The sequence below is a fragment of the Halichoeres trimaculatus genome, unplaced genomic scaffold, assembly GCF_033239565.1.
Source record: "Halichoeres trimaculatus isolate MK-OKI-2021-1 unplaced genomic scaffold, fHalTri1.1 fHalTri1_scaffold_1, whole genome shotgun sequence".
In the NCBI taxonomy this organism is placed as follows: domain Eukaryota; kingdom Metazoa; phylum Chordata; class Actinopteri; order Labriformes; family Labridae; genus Halichoeres; species Halichoeres trimaculatus.
In genome coordinates, this window is record NW_027437179.1 from 37572596 (window position 1) to 37590208 (window position 17613).

The 17613-nt window shown below is 40.7% G+C and overlaps 1 protein-coding gene across 1 annotated transcript in view; it reads left to right on the plus strand.

Annotated features, from left to right (window-relative positions):
* The window catches only part of lactbl1b (lactamase, beta-like 1b), a 92131-nt gene extending 74837 nt beyond the window's left edge, over positions 1-17294 (plus strand). The window contains exons 6-8 of the mRNA XM_074677170.1: positions 10504-10751; positions 13002-13107; positions 15344-17294. Of these exons, the coding sequence (XP_074533271.1) occupies positions 10504-10751; positions 13002-13107; positions 15344-16322 (1333 nt within the window). The 3' untranslated portion in view covers positions 16323-17294. The remainder of the gene's footprint in view (positions 1-10503; positions 10752-13001; positions 13108-15343) is intronic.
* Positions 17295-17613: the final 319 nt, after the last annotated feature.

Genomic DNA, 17613 nt, shown 5'->3' on the forward strand with positions numbered 1-17613 from the left:
CAAAACCATACAGTGGTAAATGATGGAGCCACACAGTCCACTCTATATACAGTCAATGGGTGGGACAGAGGATAGAGCAGGAAACCGGGTAAGAGTAAGGAGTGATATTTAAGAAAGGTACAGACATGGGGGTGTGGAACTTAAACCTTTATGCTATACACCTTAAACCTTATTTGAAAAAAGTGCCCATGAGAAGTCTTAAAAAACACCCTCAAAGCGTAGACTGAAAACTTTGATTTATAAGCTCAAACTTCTGCTAACAGTAAGCCCGGAGACAAGATTTAACTGAGGATTAAAAACACTCAGAGCAACTAAGTTCAGCTTTTTAAAACTGTCTGTAGGTTGATCCAAACAAAATGATAAAAACCTTAAAGCTCTCTTTACCAATAACTAAACCCCGAGTGAAGCCACAACTTTTAGAGCTCCCCCTACTGGCTGGCTGCAGTTTAACATTGTTCATTTACAGAGTGAATAGTCCTATAATAAGCACCAAATCCTGAGCTGAACCCTCTTTATGCTAAGTAAACAACTTTGTCCAGTATCCCAATGATGAAGGGGAGATGTGAAATTTGCTGTAGTTATTAAATATCCATATATCAAGGTTGTTTTCTTCAGCACGGTGTAATCACAGAGAGTCAGGGAAGATGCTGGTGTGTTGAGAGGGAATTATTAATGATGTTTACAGTGTCATTTATAAAGCAGTGAGAGACAGGCATGAACAGTTTGGTGAGGATCGGATTGAGAGAATTAATCACTGCCTCCTGATTCTGCAAATCAGTGTAAGAGGATGATCAGCTGTGGACTGCATCGACGTATGATCTTTGACAGCTCATCTGTAAGTTAAATAAAGAGGAGGGGTGACGTCAGTGTGGTCTCTCATCAGGCAGATATCTTCCTTTGGTCTGAATGTCACCAGACCACAAACTGTGCTGTGTGCAACAAAAGATGCTTGAACATTTTTTCCTTTAAGATCAAATGAAAGAAGGATGCAATTTTGCCTACCGTGGCTTTATGAAGAGGTTTATATTGACCTGTAGGCATGAACTTAAAGCAGTATGTAGCAGAGGACGTAAACAAAATAATGAAAAAGAAAACCGAGGTTTCTCTCAGTCACTCACTCTGCAGTTGCTCCCTGCTTAATCACAGGGAAGCGCTTCCTTGCATCATCCTCCGTCATTGTTATGGGTACATGAGCCACGGTTATTAATATTACTGGCCCAGTGTACATCTGCACACAGGCTCCTGTCTTTGATGTGTAATTGATGTTGCAGCATCAGAGATGGGGAACAGGTTTTTCCTGGATGTCTGATGAATCCGGGGAAACTGTAAATAGCTGGAGAGTGTCACAGCGTCGTTCATGGTCTCCATGGGAGCAGAAAGGTCAAAAACAGGTGGAGATTATGGTTGATTGAGTTTTCCACTAAAGCAGTTTTTAAAAGAAGAGGTTTGATATAAATCAACACAAAGTATGACCTTTACCTTTTCTTTAAGCAACTACAGGGACCACTTATTCTCTCCTAGGTGTCATTTAAAAGCCTGTGGTTGAAAACCAATGTTTAACTGAAATCGCACACAAGTCAAGAGAAAATGTACAGAGACGAGCTGTAGCAGCAGTAAAGTTTCCAACTCTTGTGTCTGCATAAAGTTTAAAGTCCCCAGTATTCTTATTAGCGTCACCAGAGAAGAAGCTAAGCTGAGTCAGAGTTTAGTCACCATCATTTGGGGATTTACAGGATTTCTGTTTCTCTCCAAATGATTTAATTTCTTTTCTTAATGAGGGACACACCAATTAATGCTGCAACAGTGGGATTTTCAAGACCTTTGTGTAGCCATCAATGGTGACGCGATCCTGGCTTGTACTGTTAGCTCATCCATCCTGTTTACCAGAGATTTCATGTAGCCCATAATGAGAGAAGGAAGACACCACTGATATATGGTGGGGGCCAGAAATATCAGAAAACTTGGCATGTTTAAAAGCAGGGGTGGGCAATTAATTTTTACCAGGGGCCACATGAAGAACCTGAATTGTGTCAGAGTGCAACCAACTTTCTTCCATCGTAAAACGCTCTAATTAAATATTTTGAATAGCTGGAACTGATAATCAGAAGAATAAAGCACTCTGTAAATGTTTATATTAGGTTATGTAAAATTGTGGTGTATAGGTCAAGTAGAAAAAAAAACAATTATTGAATCCTAAAATGAAAGAGAAAATGTCTTAAGTTTTTGTCTTTGTCAATATCTGTCATACATGAACTCACTTTTTTCAAGTCCCGTACTTGGGCGTTATATTGAAAACTCAGAAACCATCCACCCCTCTTTCTTAGTTGGTTTGATCCAGAGACGCTGCAGGACACCTCAGAGACAGAGACAGATAACGGTGCAGCACTTATTGATGAAGAGTTTATCAGAGCCTTAGCTGTTTCCTTTCTTTCTTTTTTGATGTTGACATGTCGTGAGTTAAACTAACATAGCTCTGCTCTAACGTAGCATCCTCTTCAGTCAGGAGAGTTTAGAGCAGCGTGAATTTTATAGTGAGGAGGCTAACTCTAAAATAGTGAAACGCGTATCGTTGTAAAGTTCTGTCCGTCTCTGGTGTGTGATGTGCATAAGCGCTGGGCGTGTACGCGACGGCACTCAGTCTTCAGAACAGGGGAGAGTTCAGGTGGAGGAGACAGACTGTGCCAGTGAAAGAGAGGGAGAATTCAATCCACAATGTCTTGTTCAGATGGAGTATTAAGACATATGCACCCGCACGAGTTTTATGTTTACAATTGGCCTCACGCGGGCCGGACGGGATGTACAAAGGGCCGGATGTGGCCCGCGGGCCGTAGTTTGCCCAGGTCTGTTTAAGAGGTTTCAGTTGTTGTTTTTTGTTGAATTAGCAAATAAAATACTCTTAAAATGAATAAAGTTGATCAGACTTTCAAAGTTACATGATGCTCTGTATACCATAGAATAGAGCCATCATAAGCAGATTTGGTTCATTTCCTTTACAAAAACGAACATTGAATATAGGGTTGCCACCTTTGAGGCAGAAAAATAAGGGACACCCTCAGCCGTGGGGTCTGGCCTGACTTCCAACAGTAGCTTAAACACCGTGGCAGCTTAATGATAATTTATACCTTTTTAAAATCTTATTCTGTTGATTTTTTTAGTAGGAGTGACTTTCCAAATTAATCACATTTTATTAGTTATTAATAAGATTCCTGTATCTGGAGATGCTTCAGGTATGAAGAGTTGTGAGTGACATTGGTTTGTCCTGATGTTGCAGTATCATTGCTCTCTAGCCGCATGCTGCCGGACATCCGACAGGCCACCATGTGCCACAGAAAGAACTCGGTGACAGATTTTACCGTGTCATTTGAAACCGTTTCTCTCACACTTACATCTGTGTTTCTGCCTCCTTTGCTTTTCGATGGGGCACGGAGTGGAGTACCAAATGCAGCCACAGGTTGTTTACTTCTGATTTCCTGTGACTTTCTCCCACCCATTCAATTATGAGCACTTATTCCAAGCTTAAAATCAACCAACCAACTGCCGCTTCTAGTGGGCGGAGCCTTGTTGAATTCAGGCAGATTGGTGCTGCGTTCAAGGCAAACTGAAAATATGGGACAAATTGCGTCTTGTATTGATTTGAAACAGGACACAACCGTTAAGTGTGAAATACGGGAATATTCCGTATTTTACAGGGTGGGTGGCACCTGTTGGAAAACAAGGTGCTTTTTCCCTCACCTCGTTTCCTGGTGTTCATTGATGATAAGAGATGACGAAGAACGACTCAGTTCTCAATTTGATACTGAGATTTGTTGATTACAAGCTGTAAAATGTGGACAGATCTGGGTTCTTTTTTACCTTTCCCTCTTCACAGACATTCACTGGGTAAAGGAACCCCCTCTCTTGTCCCTCGAACCCTTTTATTATTATTTTCAGCTCCTCCTAGTTTAGACAAGTCATTTCCCTAGACTGAGTCTTCTGATGTGCCACACATCAATGTCTCTGTGCTTGTTCACGTTGTTGTTCTCTTACAGGACACAGCGACATCGATAGGTTACCTAAAAAGGAATTATATCATACACATACAGACACTTGCAGACGCATACACTCATGGCCTTTGTAAAGACAGACCTTTGACTTCCTCCCTTCTGTGTCTGTTTTCCTTAAAACCACAGTTTCACTTTTTCAGCTGAACTTCCTGTTTTTGTCTGCAACTGCAAACCACACTCACTCATGTTAAAACTGAAAGCACATAATTTATCTGAAAAACTCACACACAAGATTTCTTTTTTTGTTACAGCTCTAAGCTAAATTCCTCATATTATGACTTTTATTTCTTTTTAGTTCTGGGTGATCTGTAGTCTCTCAGGAGCTTAAAACCATCTGTAAAGAAACGTATTAATTTATGTCCATGTATGAGCACATTTTGATAATATTTAAGCAAAGCACATATACACAAGCTAGATATTCTAACACAACCCTAATTGGATATGATGGACTAGCCCCCTTAAGTCTTGGGCCTGTATGCATGACCAGCCATTAGCGAGGAAAACGGACTGTGTGTGCCAACAGTGAAAAAACTTGATTAGTGGTATGCATGAGCCAAGTTAACGAGCCAAAAGAGCGTTAAGTTTAATGGAGGTAGACCCTACCATTACAGACGCTAACGGCAGGGTTACAGCACCTGTTCAGCTGTTTAAATGAGGACATCACCCAATGCGTTATTGTTTGTGATGAAATATGCAAAGACGGGCGACAATCCTTTGGAAAGGTGGTGATGTGTAGCCATACAGCAAATTTAGATTTGGGAGACACAACATTCTTTTAGTGAACAGATGAGATAAGGGAGGCAATAGAATTTTATCTTTGCTTTTATATGTCTGGGTACTCCTAAATTTTTGAGGTGAAATGTTGGAGTTCATAAACTGCTTTAAGAGTTAGTTACTGTGGCACTTGCTTCGCAAAGCATATTTCATATTGCTTATTTTATTATTGAGGTTTTCTACTGTGCACTTGGAAACACTGCACACATTTACTCTGTTCAAGGTCGCCAAACTTTCTCTTTCTCTTTGTTTACCTGATTGACTCACTGATAACAGCTGTTTGTGGTTTTTTTTGTAATAAAATCTCTATTTCTTCCTGAGTAGTACAATTTTGTTGGATGGGGTTTTTCTGGAGGTTCCCCTGGTCAAAGGAAACTCTTTGTCTTGAGTTGCAGAAGGTGTAGGCTTACGTTAGCGTTAAAGCTCTCTGGAAATATACTGACACTAGGGCTGAACGATTTTAAGAGAAGATTGAATTGCGATTTTTCTGGCAGATATTGTGATTTCAATTCCATTCATGATTTTCTTCAAATCAAGCTTTGGGATATTCACATGTAGGGCTGAACGATTTTAGGAAAAGATCTAATTTTTCTGGCAGATATTGCACGATTTTTTAATCATCAATAGTGATGATAAATAATCTGTTTTCATCAACTTCTACTCCTAAACAGAGGTGTTGTTGACCTGCTTACCAGCACTTCTAACACATAGATTTTCTACAAATTTGTAAAACAGAATGTTTATAATACTTGACACAACAGATCCTGAGTCAGTCAGGAGCACTGAAAAATTGTTGCTTCGGCGATCTCAAAATTGCAGTCTAAAATTGCGATTTAGATCTGAAAATGATAAATTGTTCAGCCCTAGACTGACACTATGCCAGAGAAATGTTCTGCTGTAACTGCTGCAAAAGGTGGACGAACAAAATATTAGAGTTAAAAACAGAAGGACTCACTTCATCTGATACTTTTTGTGCACAGAGGAATAATCTGCATGTTTCATGATCGGGATTTGGAGGCAAAAGCAGGATCTGTGTTCGACTATCACTTCACCCTCTCCAAAAGCCTCCTTTGTCTTGCACCAGCTCTCTTCTCTCATAGTTTTTGCCTCCTCTGCACCCTCTGTGTGTCTTAAATCTCCGGGGTGCCGCAGGAGTCTCCAGCAGTTTGACCGATGAGCCGGCTGGCCTCAGCGCTCCCGGCGTAGCAGGAGTGTAAACGCAGCAAGAATGGATAAGGAACAATGAACTCAATACTCACTATAACTCTGAATTTTAACCAACCAAACATCTTGCAGCCAGTGGTGGAGTCACTCTGGAGGCTTGTCCACATAACTTCAGCATCTCACGTACGGCTTCTGGCAGCTTACATGAACAGATGTCTGTTACAGTCAGGATTCATCCTCTTGGTTCAGACGTGACGCTCTGCTCTCGCTTGAATTTGCTGTAAAAGCTTCAAAAGCAAAAGTCGAGCCTCCTGTCAGGGACTATTGATGATTAATACAGCACATGTACCAGCCAACTACATGAAAAGAAGCTTAAACAAAGTAGACAAACCAAAACAATAAAAAGCCTGGGGTGCCAGTGTAGCTGAGCTGTTAAAGCTCACATCCCACTCACATAGGATGAATGACTCATTTCAGCCTTGGTCACTGCTTTATGATCTTTTTCTGAACTGCACCACGCTTTTTCCTCCCCACTTCTTCTCTCTTTAGCTCTCCTATCAATAAAAGTAAAGTTAAAAGCATCATTCAAAAACATGAATATCTTTCCCAAGAGACATTACGAGGCACTTCAGCAACCACTCCTGAAAGTTTAAGAGAGTTAAGAAAGACAAATAGTGTAAATCAGCTCAGAGAAGGTCAAGGGTTGACCTCTAAAGATGCATTTAGTTTGAGTCTGCAACAAGAAAAAGCATTGTTAAGCAAAGAGACACACAACACATGTATAACATCTAAGTTTATGTCCTTTTTAGGTGTAAAACTGTTGAAACTACCCTTTAAATTTCTGTTTATTACCTACTATAGCGAGCTGTTCTGCAAATAATCACACAAACCCAACCGCAAATCATCTACACATCCTCATTACACTCTCCAATTTGTCTAACGTGCTCGACAAATGCCATCTGACAAAATAAATGCATTGAGCAGCGCACAGCTCCAATCAATCTGTGGCTGAAAAGAGCTTCTAGCCAGCGTCTGCAGCAGCTCCAGGAGTGAAATTGTAACGTCCAGAGAAGAAGGAGGCACACAAAGACTTATCGAGCGCTCTCAGAGGCATGCTGTCAGCTCTGAAACATCCACAGCAGCTCTTCAGAGGTTGTTACCGCATGTTTTTACCAAAAGTCGTTATTTGTTCAGTTTTGTAAAAACAGTCAGTGTAGCATGCAGTGTCACATCCTTTTAAATCAGAAATATTTGAGCACAAAGATTTGCCTTTGCTGTTTTTTTTGTTTGTTTGTTTTTTTGTGGCGGAAAATTGAAAATCTTTCAGTCAGGGATGGTTTTTCAAATTTTTACTGTTAGAACATGCTTCACTGTTTGCTCCATGTCTGGAAAACTGCCTTTTTTAATGTTGGGAAAATGTTTTTTACTCACCATTTCTCACCACATGTAATATCTATGAGCTGAGCCAAGCAAGAGATTTCCTCATACCATATACAGGGGGGGAAAAAAGTATTTAGTCTGCCGCTGATTTTACAAGTTATCCCACTTAAAAAGATAAGAGAGGTCTGTAAATGTCATCAGAGGTTCACTTCAACTATGAGAGACAAAATGAGGAAAAAAAAATCCAGGAAATCACATTGTTGGATTCCTAAAGAACCTTTTTAGAACAGAACAGAATCGAATCAAATAGAAAATACTTTATTCATCCCCGATGTGAATAGAGTCAGTCTCTGTCTCCTAGATCCTGTGTGCTCACAGCAGGTGAAGTTCTCCCAATGTAGCGTTGGTGTCTGATGTTAGCTCCGTTAGCCATGTCAGTGAATAGCATGATGCTACTCTGCCTTCTGGTATTCCCTCTGTTGCTGGGTTAGCACAGCTAGCTCGTCCATCTTATTGGAGATAGATCTTACATTCCCAATAACGATGGATGGAAGGACAGGTCCATGTCATCACTTAGCTCACACTTGAGAACCAGCACGTCGTCCTCACCTCCTTCTCCTCACCTTGTGGGAAACATCAGGCCTTGCACCAGTTAGCATTGGCATGCTACAGACAGCTAACAGCTGATTTCACATGTTAACAATGCAGCCATGGTTACATGTCGGATGTCCAGTTTGGTGTCCAATGACCAACAAATGAACCATACAAAGTAATGGCCCACTCCAAATACAAAAATGATGATAAAGAGATTTTAAAAAAATTACAAGAAACAGACAAGGAAGACAGCTGCCACAACCAACAGGGCAGCGCCTAGCAACAATTTGTGAATTATGGTGGAAAATGAGTATTTGGTCACCCACAAACAAGCAAGATTTCTGGCTCTCACAGACGAGGAAGCTCTTCTGTCCTACACTTATTACCTGTATTGATAGCACCTGTTTGAAGACACCTGTCCACCGCCTTATAGTGATACTCCGGTATGGAACAAGTTGGGTCCTATCACAAGGTTTAGGGCAGAAATTACCCCTACAGCAGTGTTTTTGTGCAGCAGAAGCCCAGAGTGCCCGCACCAAACACCCCCTCCCTGCTCCTCTGCTGGTTTCCTCTGCACTCAGACGGGGCCAATTTTTACTTGACCAAAAACACAAATAAACGGACTCCCACCGAAAAAATCTGATATCAGTCTGCATTCACGCTTTATTTAGAGAATTTTCAGCGTGTTACTTTCACACAAAAACACCACTAAATAAGGCTCTAGTTCTTATCGTGTTTTAAAACAGCGCTACCTCCGCTGCAGAGCCACAGCTGGCTACCTTAGCTCGCCGCTTAGTGTATCAGTCCGCGCGCGGCGTGTCAGATATAAACAAACGCAGGTAGTCTGCCAGGATGAAGAGACACGATGAGAACTAGAGCCTTATTTAGCGGTGTTTTTGTGTGAAAGTAACACGCTGAAAATTCTCTAAATAAAGCGTGAATGCAGACTGATATCAGATTTTTTTGGTGGGAGTACGTTTATTTGTGTTTTTGGTCAAGTAAAATATGGCCCTGTCTGAGTGCAGAGAAAACCGGCAGAGGAGCAGGGAGGGGGTCTTTGGTGCGTGCTCCCTGGGCTTCTGCTGCACAAAAACACTGCTGTAGGGGTAATTTCTGCCCTAAACCTTGTGATAGGACCCAACTTGTTCCATCCTGGAGTATCACTTTAACTAGTCAGACTCTAGACTCAACCATGGCCAAGACCAAAGAGCTGTCAAAAGACACCAGGAAGAAAACTTTAGACCTGCTTCAGGGGGAGTGGATCTACAATAGGCGAGCAGGTTGGGGTGAACAAATCAACTATGGGGGCAATTGGAGGGAAATGGGAGACATAAAAGACCATTGGTAATCCCAATTGATTCGGGGTCCCATGCAAGATCTCATCCCAAGGGGTCAAAATAATCATGAGAACGGTGAGCAAAAATCCCAGCACTACACAGAGGGACCTGGTAAAGACCTGCAGAGAGCTAGAACCAAAGTAACATAGGCACCACGCCCAGAGGGACTCAAACCCTACAGCGCAGGATTGGAAGAATATTATGTAGTCAGAAAAAAACAAAATAGAACTTTTTTGGTAAAAACTCAAGTCATCTTATTTGGAGGAAGAAGAAGAAGAAGGGGTGGAAACCTTGCGCTTTGGGGCTGTTTTTCTCCAAAGGGAACAGGACTGATCCATGTTAAGGGAAGAATAAACGGGGCCATGTATGGTGAGATTTGAAGCCCAAACCTCCTTCCATCAGTGACAGCATTGAAGATGGGACATGGCTGGGTCTTCCAGAACGATAATGACCCCAAACACACCGCTTGGGCAATGAAGGAGTGGCTCCGTTAAAAGCTTTTCAAGGTCCAGGAGTGGCCTAGCCTATGTTGCCCAGCAACCGCCCCAAACCATCACTGCTCTAGAGGAGATTTACATGGAGGAATGGGCCAAAATACCAGCTACAGTGTGAGCCAACCTGGGGAAGACTTACAAGATTACCATGAACAGCAAAGGTTATGCTACAAAGTGTTGTTATTGACCAAATACTTATTTTCCACCATAGTTTACAAATAAATTCTTTAAAAATCCTACAATGTGATTTCCTGTATTTTCTTTCAAATGTTGCCTCTCATGGTTGAATGTACCTCTGATGAAAATTACAGACCTCTTTCATCTTTCTAAGTAGGAAATCTTGCAAAATCAGTAGCTAAATAAACACTTCTTTTTGCCCACTGTAACACATAATAGAGAGACACAAAACAGCAAATCATTAAAAAAAAAAAAAAAGAAATGTTTTTAAATCCAGGCTAGATGCGGAAAACCTTGTTTTTCTGCTCTGTTGAGGCTTGCTTTGAAACAATCAAAGTAGCTTCTTGGCATTCTGCACGTAGCAAACCAATAAACACTTCAGAGTCAAGCACTTCTCTTCAGATAACAGTGAGGCAGAAGATGAAATGAAAAAAGAAAGAGGTCAGAGTTCAGTTTGTAGTAAACAAAACTGCAAACACTCATGTTTATGTTTCTCCCAGATTATAAAACAATCCCGTCGCTCTTTCATCTGTCTTTCAGGATCGCCAGCATATCAAAAATCTTCCCTACGCTGATGCTCTACAAACTCTGGGAGGACGGAAAGATCGGCTCCCTGGATGACCCTCTGGAGAAGTACGTTGAAAACTTCACCATCAAAAACCCCCTGGGGAGGTCGAGGGACTCGGAGCTGAAGTATGTGACAGATGGTCTGATATTTCTGGACAGCGGGGAAGTTCAGATCCGCTCCTCTTCGGTCACCCTGCGCAGGATGGCGAGCCAGCTCTCAGGTACACACGGAGGATTACTCCGAGCAACTTTTTAATTCAGCTGTCGTGATGTGATACACAGATTTAAGATTTAATCTGACACAGTGTTTCCCTCAGGTCTGTAATCTTTGGAGCATCTGGGGACGTTTGCTTTGTTTAAACATAAAAGCTGCCAGTAAAAAAGTAATGAAATGGGGCAACCTTAAGAAATCAAAGGAACAGTGTGAATAAAAGGGAATATTTTCACTATATTTAGTGATCTGTTTAGAGATGTCCACTCTCCTTTTGGTCAAGGACAAAAGTGGTCAATTAAAATTTGTTATGAGGCATTTGATCTGTAACATCTAACCCAAGGGTCTGCAACCTGTGGCTCTGGAGCCCCATGTGGCTCTTCGACTCATTTGCAGTGGCTCCTTGTAGCTTTAAAAAAATATTAATGAAAAAAGATTTATTCATTTTTCTTGAAGAGGGTACTGATGATTAAAGACGTTGACTCTAAATAATTCATGCATATACAGTGTTGAAATAAATGTGCATCAATGTTTCCAATAAAGCTTCCAATTTTTTAAAGATTTTTGCATAGTTAAAAAACTTTTTGCAAACTTTTTACATTTTAGATTTTAAGACCTTCTTCCAGATTAAGAAAATTTTTTTTTTAAAGATTTCCAAATTTTTCTTTTCTTTTTCTTTTTTTTACATTGAAGTATATTTTGGAATTTCTGAAAATGTTAATTTTTGCTTAAATTCCATATTTTTAATTTTTTGCATTTTTTTTTAATATTTGCACGTTTTTGAAGATTTAGTTTTTGAAATTACTTTTTCTTTTCTTTTTTTTTTTTACAATTTTTTTAAATTTTGGTAAATTTTAGAAATTAAAAAAAAAATTGCAACTTAATGAATCTTTTTTTATTTTGCCAATTTATGAAATTTATGATTTTATACATATTTCCACTTTTTAAAATGTCAAATTAAAAAAAAACAACAACAACAAAAAAAAAGAAATCACATAAACAATTTTATAAACTCAAAAAAACTTCTTGTTTCGATATTTATTCACTATATTTTTACTATGTATAGAATTTACACTTCTTTGTCTTAATTGTGAAGATGGAAAAGATTTTGTGGCTCCTTATGACTTGAATTTTGCTGTGGCAAAATGGCTTTTATGAAAGTTAATGTTGCAGACCCCTGATTTAGTCGGAGATACAGTGCTCTAGATTGTTCTCTTAGCACTCAGATTAATATTGTTTCTATTACTGCTTCTTTAAATTTATATTTGTCTTGTATTAACACTGAACTGACCTACTGTCTCACATACATTAAGTTGATGTTGATGTAAGTATGATGAAATGTTTTGCCTTGAAGCACTGTAACGTTGTTTGTTAGATGTCATTATTCATTAAAATGACCAAGAGGTAGATATGCCTTTTACGGTATTTATCGACAAATATAAATCTATCAGGAGCTGCTCATCTTCTGTCCTGACACTCAACCAATCATAACTAAAGAAATGTGATGTGTCTCTAAATTGAACCATTAGAGGAAAGTGAAAAAAAAACACACTTTAAACAAATGAGATAGTCTGTCTTACCTCGTGTTACGGGTACGTTTCAAACGGACAATCAGAATGTGACTTCCTTGAAGTGACATAGCTTCTTCTGTAGTATTATTTTAGTTTATTTACCCCTGGGTTACATATATTAATCAAGTAATGAATTGGGGAGATGACTCACTGCATGATCAGGTAAACAAGATATCATCCTTAAATACCTGTCCATGTATCACAAACTGCTGAGGTCTGATAAATTAAAAAACAAAGATGAAAAAATGAACCTCTTGGTTTGCACTGAAAGATAAGAAAACTTTCATACAACATTCAACATCTGGGCTCATTTCAATAGATATCACTCTTGACTTACGCTGAAATATTGATGGAGCACAAAGAGTTGGTCATGCATGAACAATCATCCGTTTATCTGAAGAAGCTTTTTATTTTTCAATACTTGAGGAGCAAATATAACAGATGAGAGAAACGCCTGAGGCGAGAAGACTCATTAATCTTTAAACGTGGCACCCTGTCATCGCTGAGGTGAAGGCTGATCATAGTAATCATCACAAGGGGTGACAGAGGGTGTCATGCACTGACAAACAGAAACACAACCACTGGACTGAAAGGCATACTTACACACAGACTCACACATTTAAATGTCTGTTTTAGTTTCTGTTGAAGCTGTAGTGTTTATTCCTCTTTGTTGCTGTGCGCTGATCCAGGTTTACCGAGGAGACTCAGAGCCACTAACCTCCTCTGGAAAGGAAAAACACAAACTGCCATCAACCTGCTGCAGGACGATGTCCTCGTGGCTGATCCAGGCACCAAGTAAGAGATCTCAAACTGAGGTTTTTAAATATTTCTCTGACACCAGGAGCCCAGATTAAAAACCATCCATCTAAAACTACTTCTGGAGTTTTTAACTGATTCTGTGACTCTTACACTGATTCCCCTCAGTAAAATTAGATTAAACAGGTTTCTTGGCACTTACCCACCAAAGTGTTGACATTTGGAGCTCTGCTGGTTAAGTTTGACAGTGGGAAATGAATTTGCAGCCATGGAGGACTTTTTAGTCTTTTGATAACTTTTTTGAAACTAGCAAATGATTTGCAAAGATTCACACATCACACATCTGTTGAAATGTTGTTTTAGATGGAGAAACTCTACAACCAGGGCTCTGCTCAGTAAAAGAGAGTTTGGGTTAACCCCGATCTTGAAAAAATCTCCCTTCTAGATATTTACCTGATCGTAATCCATGCTTTAAAATGAGGTTATCAGCGCCAATAAAGCGTTATTTCGAAATGTTACTTCTTAGCTTCCTGATCAGGCCGAACAGGACCGGATTGATTCACGGCAAGTCTCTATGACAACGAGATCTGTGTTTTTCTCTGGACCCTGTCAGACAGAAAAAGGACAGAAGAGCAGAAAAAAAGATAAACAGGAGAGAGACAGAGCACGAGCTAAAGGCTAACACAGGAGCTAGTCTGATTGTGCTAATGTTCATTCCAACCAACAGTCAGCAGTTATTCTGCAGTGGTCTGTTCAAACTTAAGAGTCTATCTATAAAATGAAGAGTGAAGTTAGGTTAGCTCTGATTGGCAGATGACTGGCAGGCACCAGGCTGCCAGCTGTGCTAAATATAAGCAGCTACTAAAATACATACAAACTGACTGTGTTAACTTGTTGTCACGTTAGCCTACAGATACGTCGCAGTACGAGCTGCCAATAGCACTACATATAGCCGGCTGCTACATCGTTCGCTTGATGTCACGTTTCAAACCGTAAAGCTTTGTAACTGTACAAATAAATGCCTTTCCTTGGTGCGTCTTATCCAGTAAAAAGTTGTCTTGAACAAACATCTCCAATTAATTGCAAAACAAACACACGCCTCACTAAAAGTAATTTACATCAGTGTGTGTGAGACTCCGGGCCAGAAGGTGATGAGACAGTGCAATTAAAACAGATCCTCCTCATAGCATCTTTAAAGATTAAGGAGTTAAGTTGTGCATATTTACATTATTCAGATGTTTACAGGGATGTGAAATTAGCACATCACCTCATCACTCCGCATAAAGCTCAGTGAACAAAAACCAGGTGCGTTTAAAAAAAAAAGCCCCTGTCTCCCCTTCAGTTACTCCCAAAACATTGTCAACCTGTTTATTCCCACTGGCAACAATAGTTGCTCCACTTTTCTTTTTTTGTTTTCTTTTTAACCTCTTAAATTTTGGGTTGACTTTCGGTAGCGAAGTTAAGTCTTGAAATGAAAGAGTAGTTGATTTTTCATACTGGACATGAACATAGCATTGCAAGGTTGTACATTAAAGAATAAATGTGTTAAATTTAAAAAAAATATTTATATTTAGTTATAAAAAAAAATAGATATTTTTTACCACATAAACACAAAAAAATACTGAAAATTGTTACCGGGCATCAATACCATAACGTTTCAAATGTGAAAGGTACCCATCCCTATTTATAACACGGCTTTTTTCCCAACTAAAGGGAAAAACCCCTCATGGATTATTATTTTTCTAACTCCTAAATTTATTTCTTACATCAGTGAGGCTGAGTTTTTTTCAATTATCCAGCCTGTGAGCTTTCCCTGATGCCCTGAGGAGATCTGTGTGATTAAAAATCAGATTCTGTGAAGGTGCTGTGCTGTTATTAGTATCAGGGTGACTGACACAAACATGATTTACTCTGAAGTTAAAAAAAAAAAAAAAAAAGCATTTCATTTTACCTGGGCAGATTTTTTTTTAATTCTGAGTGTCAGGTCTAATAAGAAAATAAAGTTTAGACAATTTATCTGCCTTAGTCCATTCACACTAAATGAAAACAGGCTCTGAATCCCCAGGGTGCTGGCCCACATCCACTTCAGCTATTTAAAGCTGCTCCTGGTCTTAGGGTGTTTAAATCCTTCCCCAACCCTATCCTTCCTATAAACTTTGTTTTTTGGTATGGTTTAAAAGTTGGATGAGAATCTCTGCCATATAAGAATGCTAAGTTTAGGCTACGCATACTTAGCATATACTCATCGATCCCCTTCATCCTCTGTCTTTTCCAGATGTCACTACAGCAACCTGGCCTTCTCTCTGCTGGCTCATGTGATGGCTGAGCGGGTCGCCTCTGTTGACTACCAGCGTTGGATCACTGACAACATCCTGGACCGTCTGGGGATGGAGGACACCAGCTTTGACATCACACCGGGGCTGCAGACCCAGATGGCCGTGGGAGTTTACTCCAATGGGAAACCAGCTCCCCTCTATGACCTGGGCTGGTACCGGCCTTCAGGTCAGATGTACTCCACAGCGGCCGACCTCGCCAAGCTCGCCATGATGCTTCTGGGCGCTTACCATCGCAAGATGCTGGAGCCAGACTCACTGAAGATTATGCTTACACCAGTCTTTAAATGCGATAAGGACTACTTTGCAAACCGTACTGGGACGCCGTGGGAGGTGAATGAGCTAATGGGATACGAAATGGTGCGTAAAGATGGCGACCTTGATGGCTACTCTGCGACCTTCTCCCTCATCCCGAGATTGAAGCTGGGTCTGGTGGTGCTTATGGCCGGCAGTCGATCCCAGAACCAGGATGTGGTCACTAAAGCTTATGGCTACATCATCCCAGCTATCGAGAAAGCCTTCAGGGAAGCTAAAAAGGTCATCTCTCCTCCTCCAAATCCTGAGCCGTACGTCGGCTTTTACACCTACAGCAACATCACGTTCTACGAGATCAAAGCTGGGAAGGACGGCGTTCTGATCATGCAGCAGTTTGGGCCTCAAATTGAGGAGCTGATCCCTGAGAAGTTCCGGACGATAAAACTGAACTTCCTGGTGGACCGGGTGTTCAGGGTGGTGTTTGAGAAGGAGTACCCATGTGTTTTGAGAGTCGGCACAGCCTCAGTGTCTCTAGAAGCACAGGACGGACAATTATTCAACTTCTACACCTTTAATAAGCGCGGTTTGTCCCCTGGATTTGACGCACCAGGACTGAACACGTATAACGTCGTCAGGATAGCTCGCAAGCCGACTTTCTCAAGCTGATCTGCAGCCGTGCAGAGTCCAAGGACAAATGGAGTCACTTTGATTTCTCTGAAGAGCTGTAAAGAGAAAGGAGGCTGGGGGTTTCAGAGGACTGAATGGAAAAGAAAGGGTTGTTCCAGCTGTCACAGATTGATTTACAGAGAATGAAATGAGCAATGGATTATTGTCTGTGCTGAAAATGACCGTCATGCTGCTCCTTGATCATGCCTCCTAACTGATCACACACATTACAGTGAAACTGCACTTGTTTTTCTTCCCTGAACCACTCTCATGTTGTATCCTTTGTCCTTCAGTTGTTACATTAGAGAGCAGCTGAACCTCATGTTGTGGTCCGTCACATGAATATTTACACGCTTTTCATTTTCAATTCTCGGACCGCTAATGGCTTTCAGAGCGCCCGTCACTTCACAGCTATTTACCCTCCTTCTGCGGAAGACTGATTCAGTGTTTGTGCGACTGTAAACAATGAGACCAGAAGGTACGACCAGGACGTTTTTGTTCTAAACATGAACATACATCACCTCGTCCTCAGCGCAGATGTTTACACAGGGCTGCTGTCGAACGTCACAACCCTGAATCGAGGAGGCAGGACGCTCTAGCTCCCCAGAAAGAAGCGATTAAGGACAGAGAGGCTTTCTGGTGCCTCTGATGGGTAATCCCTAAAAATGGAATCCAAATACCCCGACCTCTCACACCATCCAGCTAAAGCACTGCCCGGGGCTGCTGCAGGAAGGCGACTAATTCAAGTGCACAATAATAACCTCCATACAGCAGGGATTACCCTTTATATGAGATTGCCTGTCTGGGGGTGTGATTGAATTGAAAATGGCCTGTCTTGAAGCATCTTGTGCGTCAGGAGGAGGAGGAAATGTGAATGAAATGCTGCCGAAAAACAATCCATCTGCTTCATCCTGCTACTAACTTATGCAACACTGAGAAGGCCATTCAGCCTCTCAATTCATTATCGTTAAAGCCCAGACATACATGGATGGATGATGAGGAGATAAAGTCATCCGGCTAATGCAGCTGTGTGTTCTGAGCTGAGGAAAAATGGAAATTATATATTGTGTCCATTCTGTGCTGTTGTTGTCAAAGCTTGTTAATAAAATGTCCGCAGGGACTCATTCAGCCCTGAGGAAACCAGAGCAATAATGAAAACACAATTTTCCAGCGTTATTACACCTGTTAGGATGTAGAAACAGACGCTCACATTATGACACCACTACATACAGTGGGGAAAATAATTGTATTGAACGCGTCAACTTTTTTCTCATCGCATTTATTTCCAAAG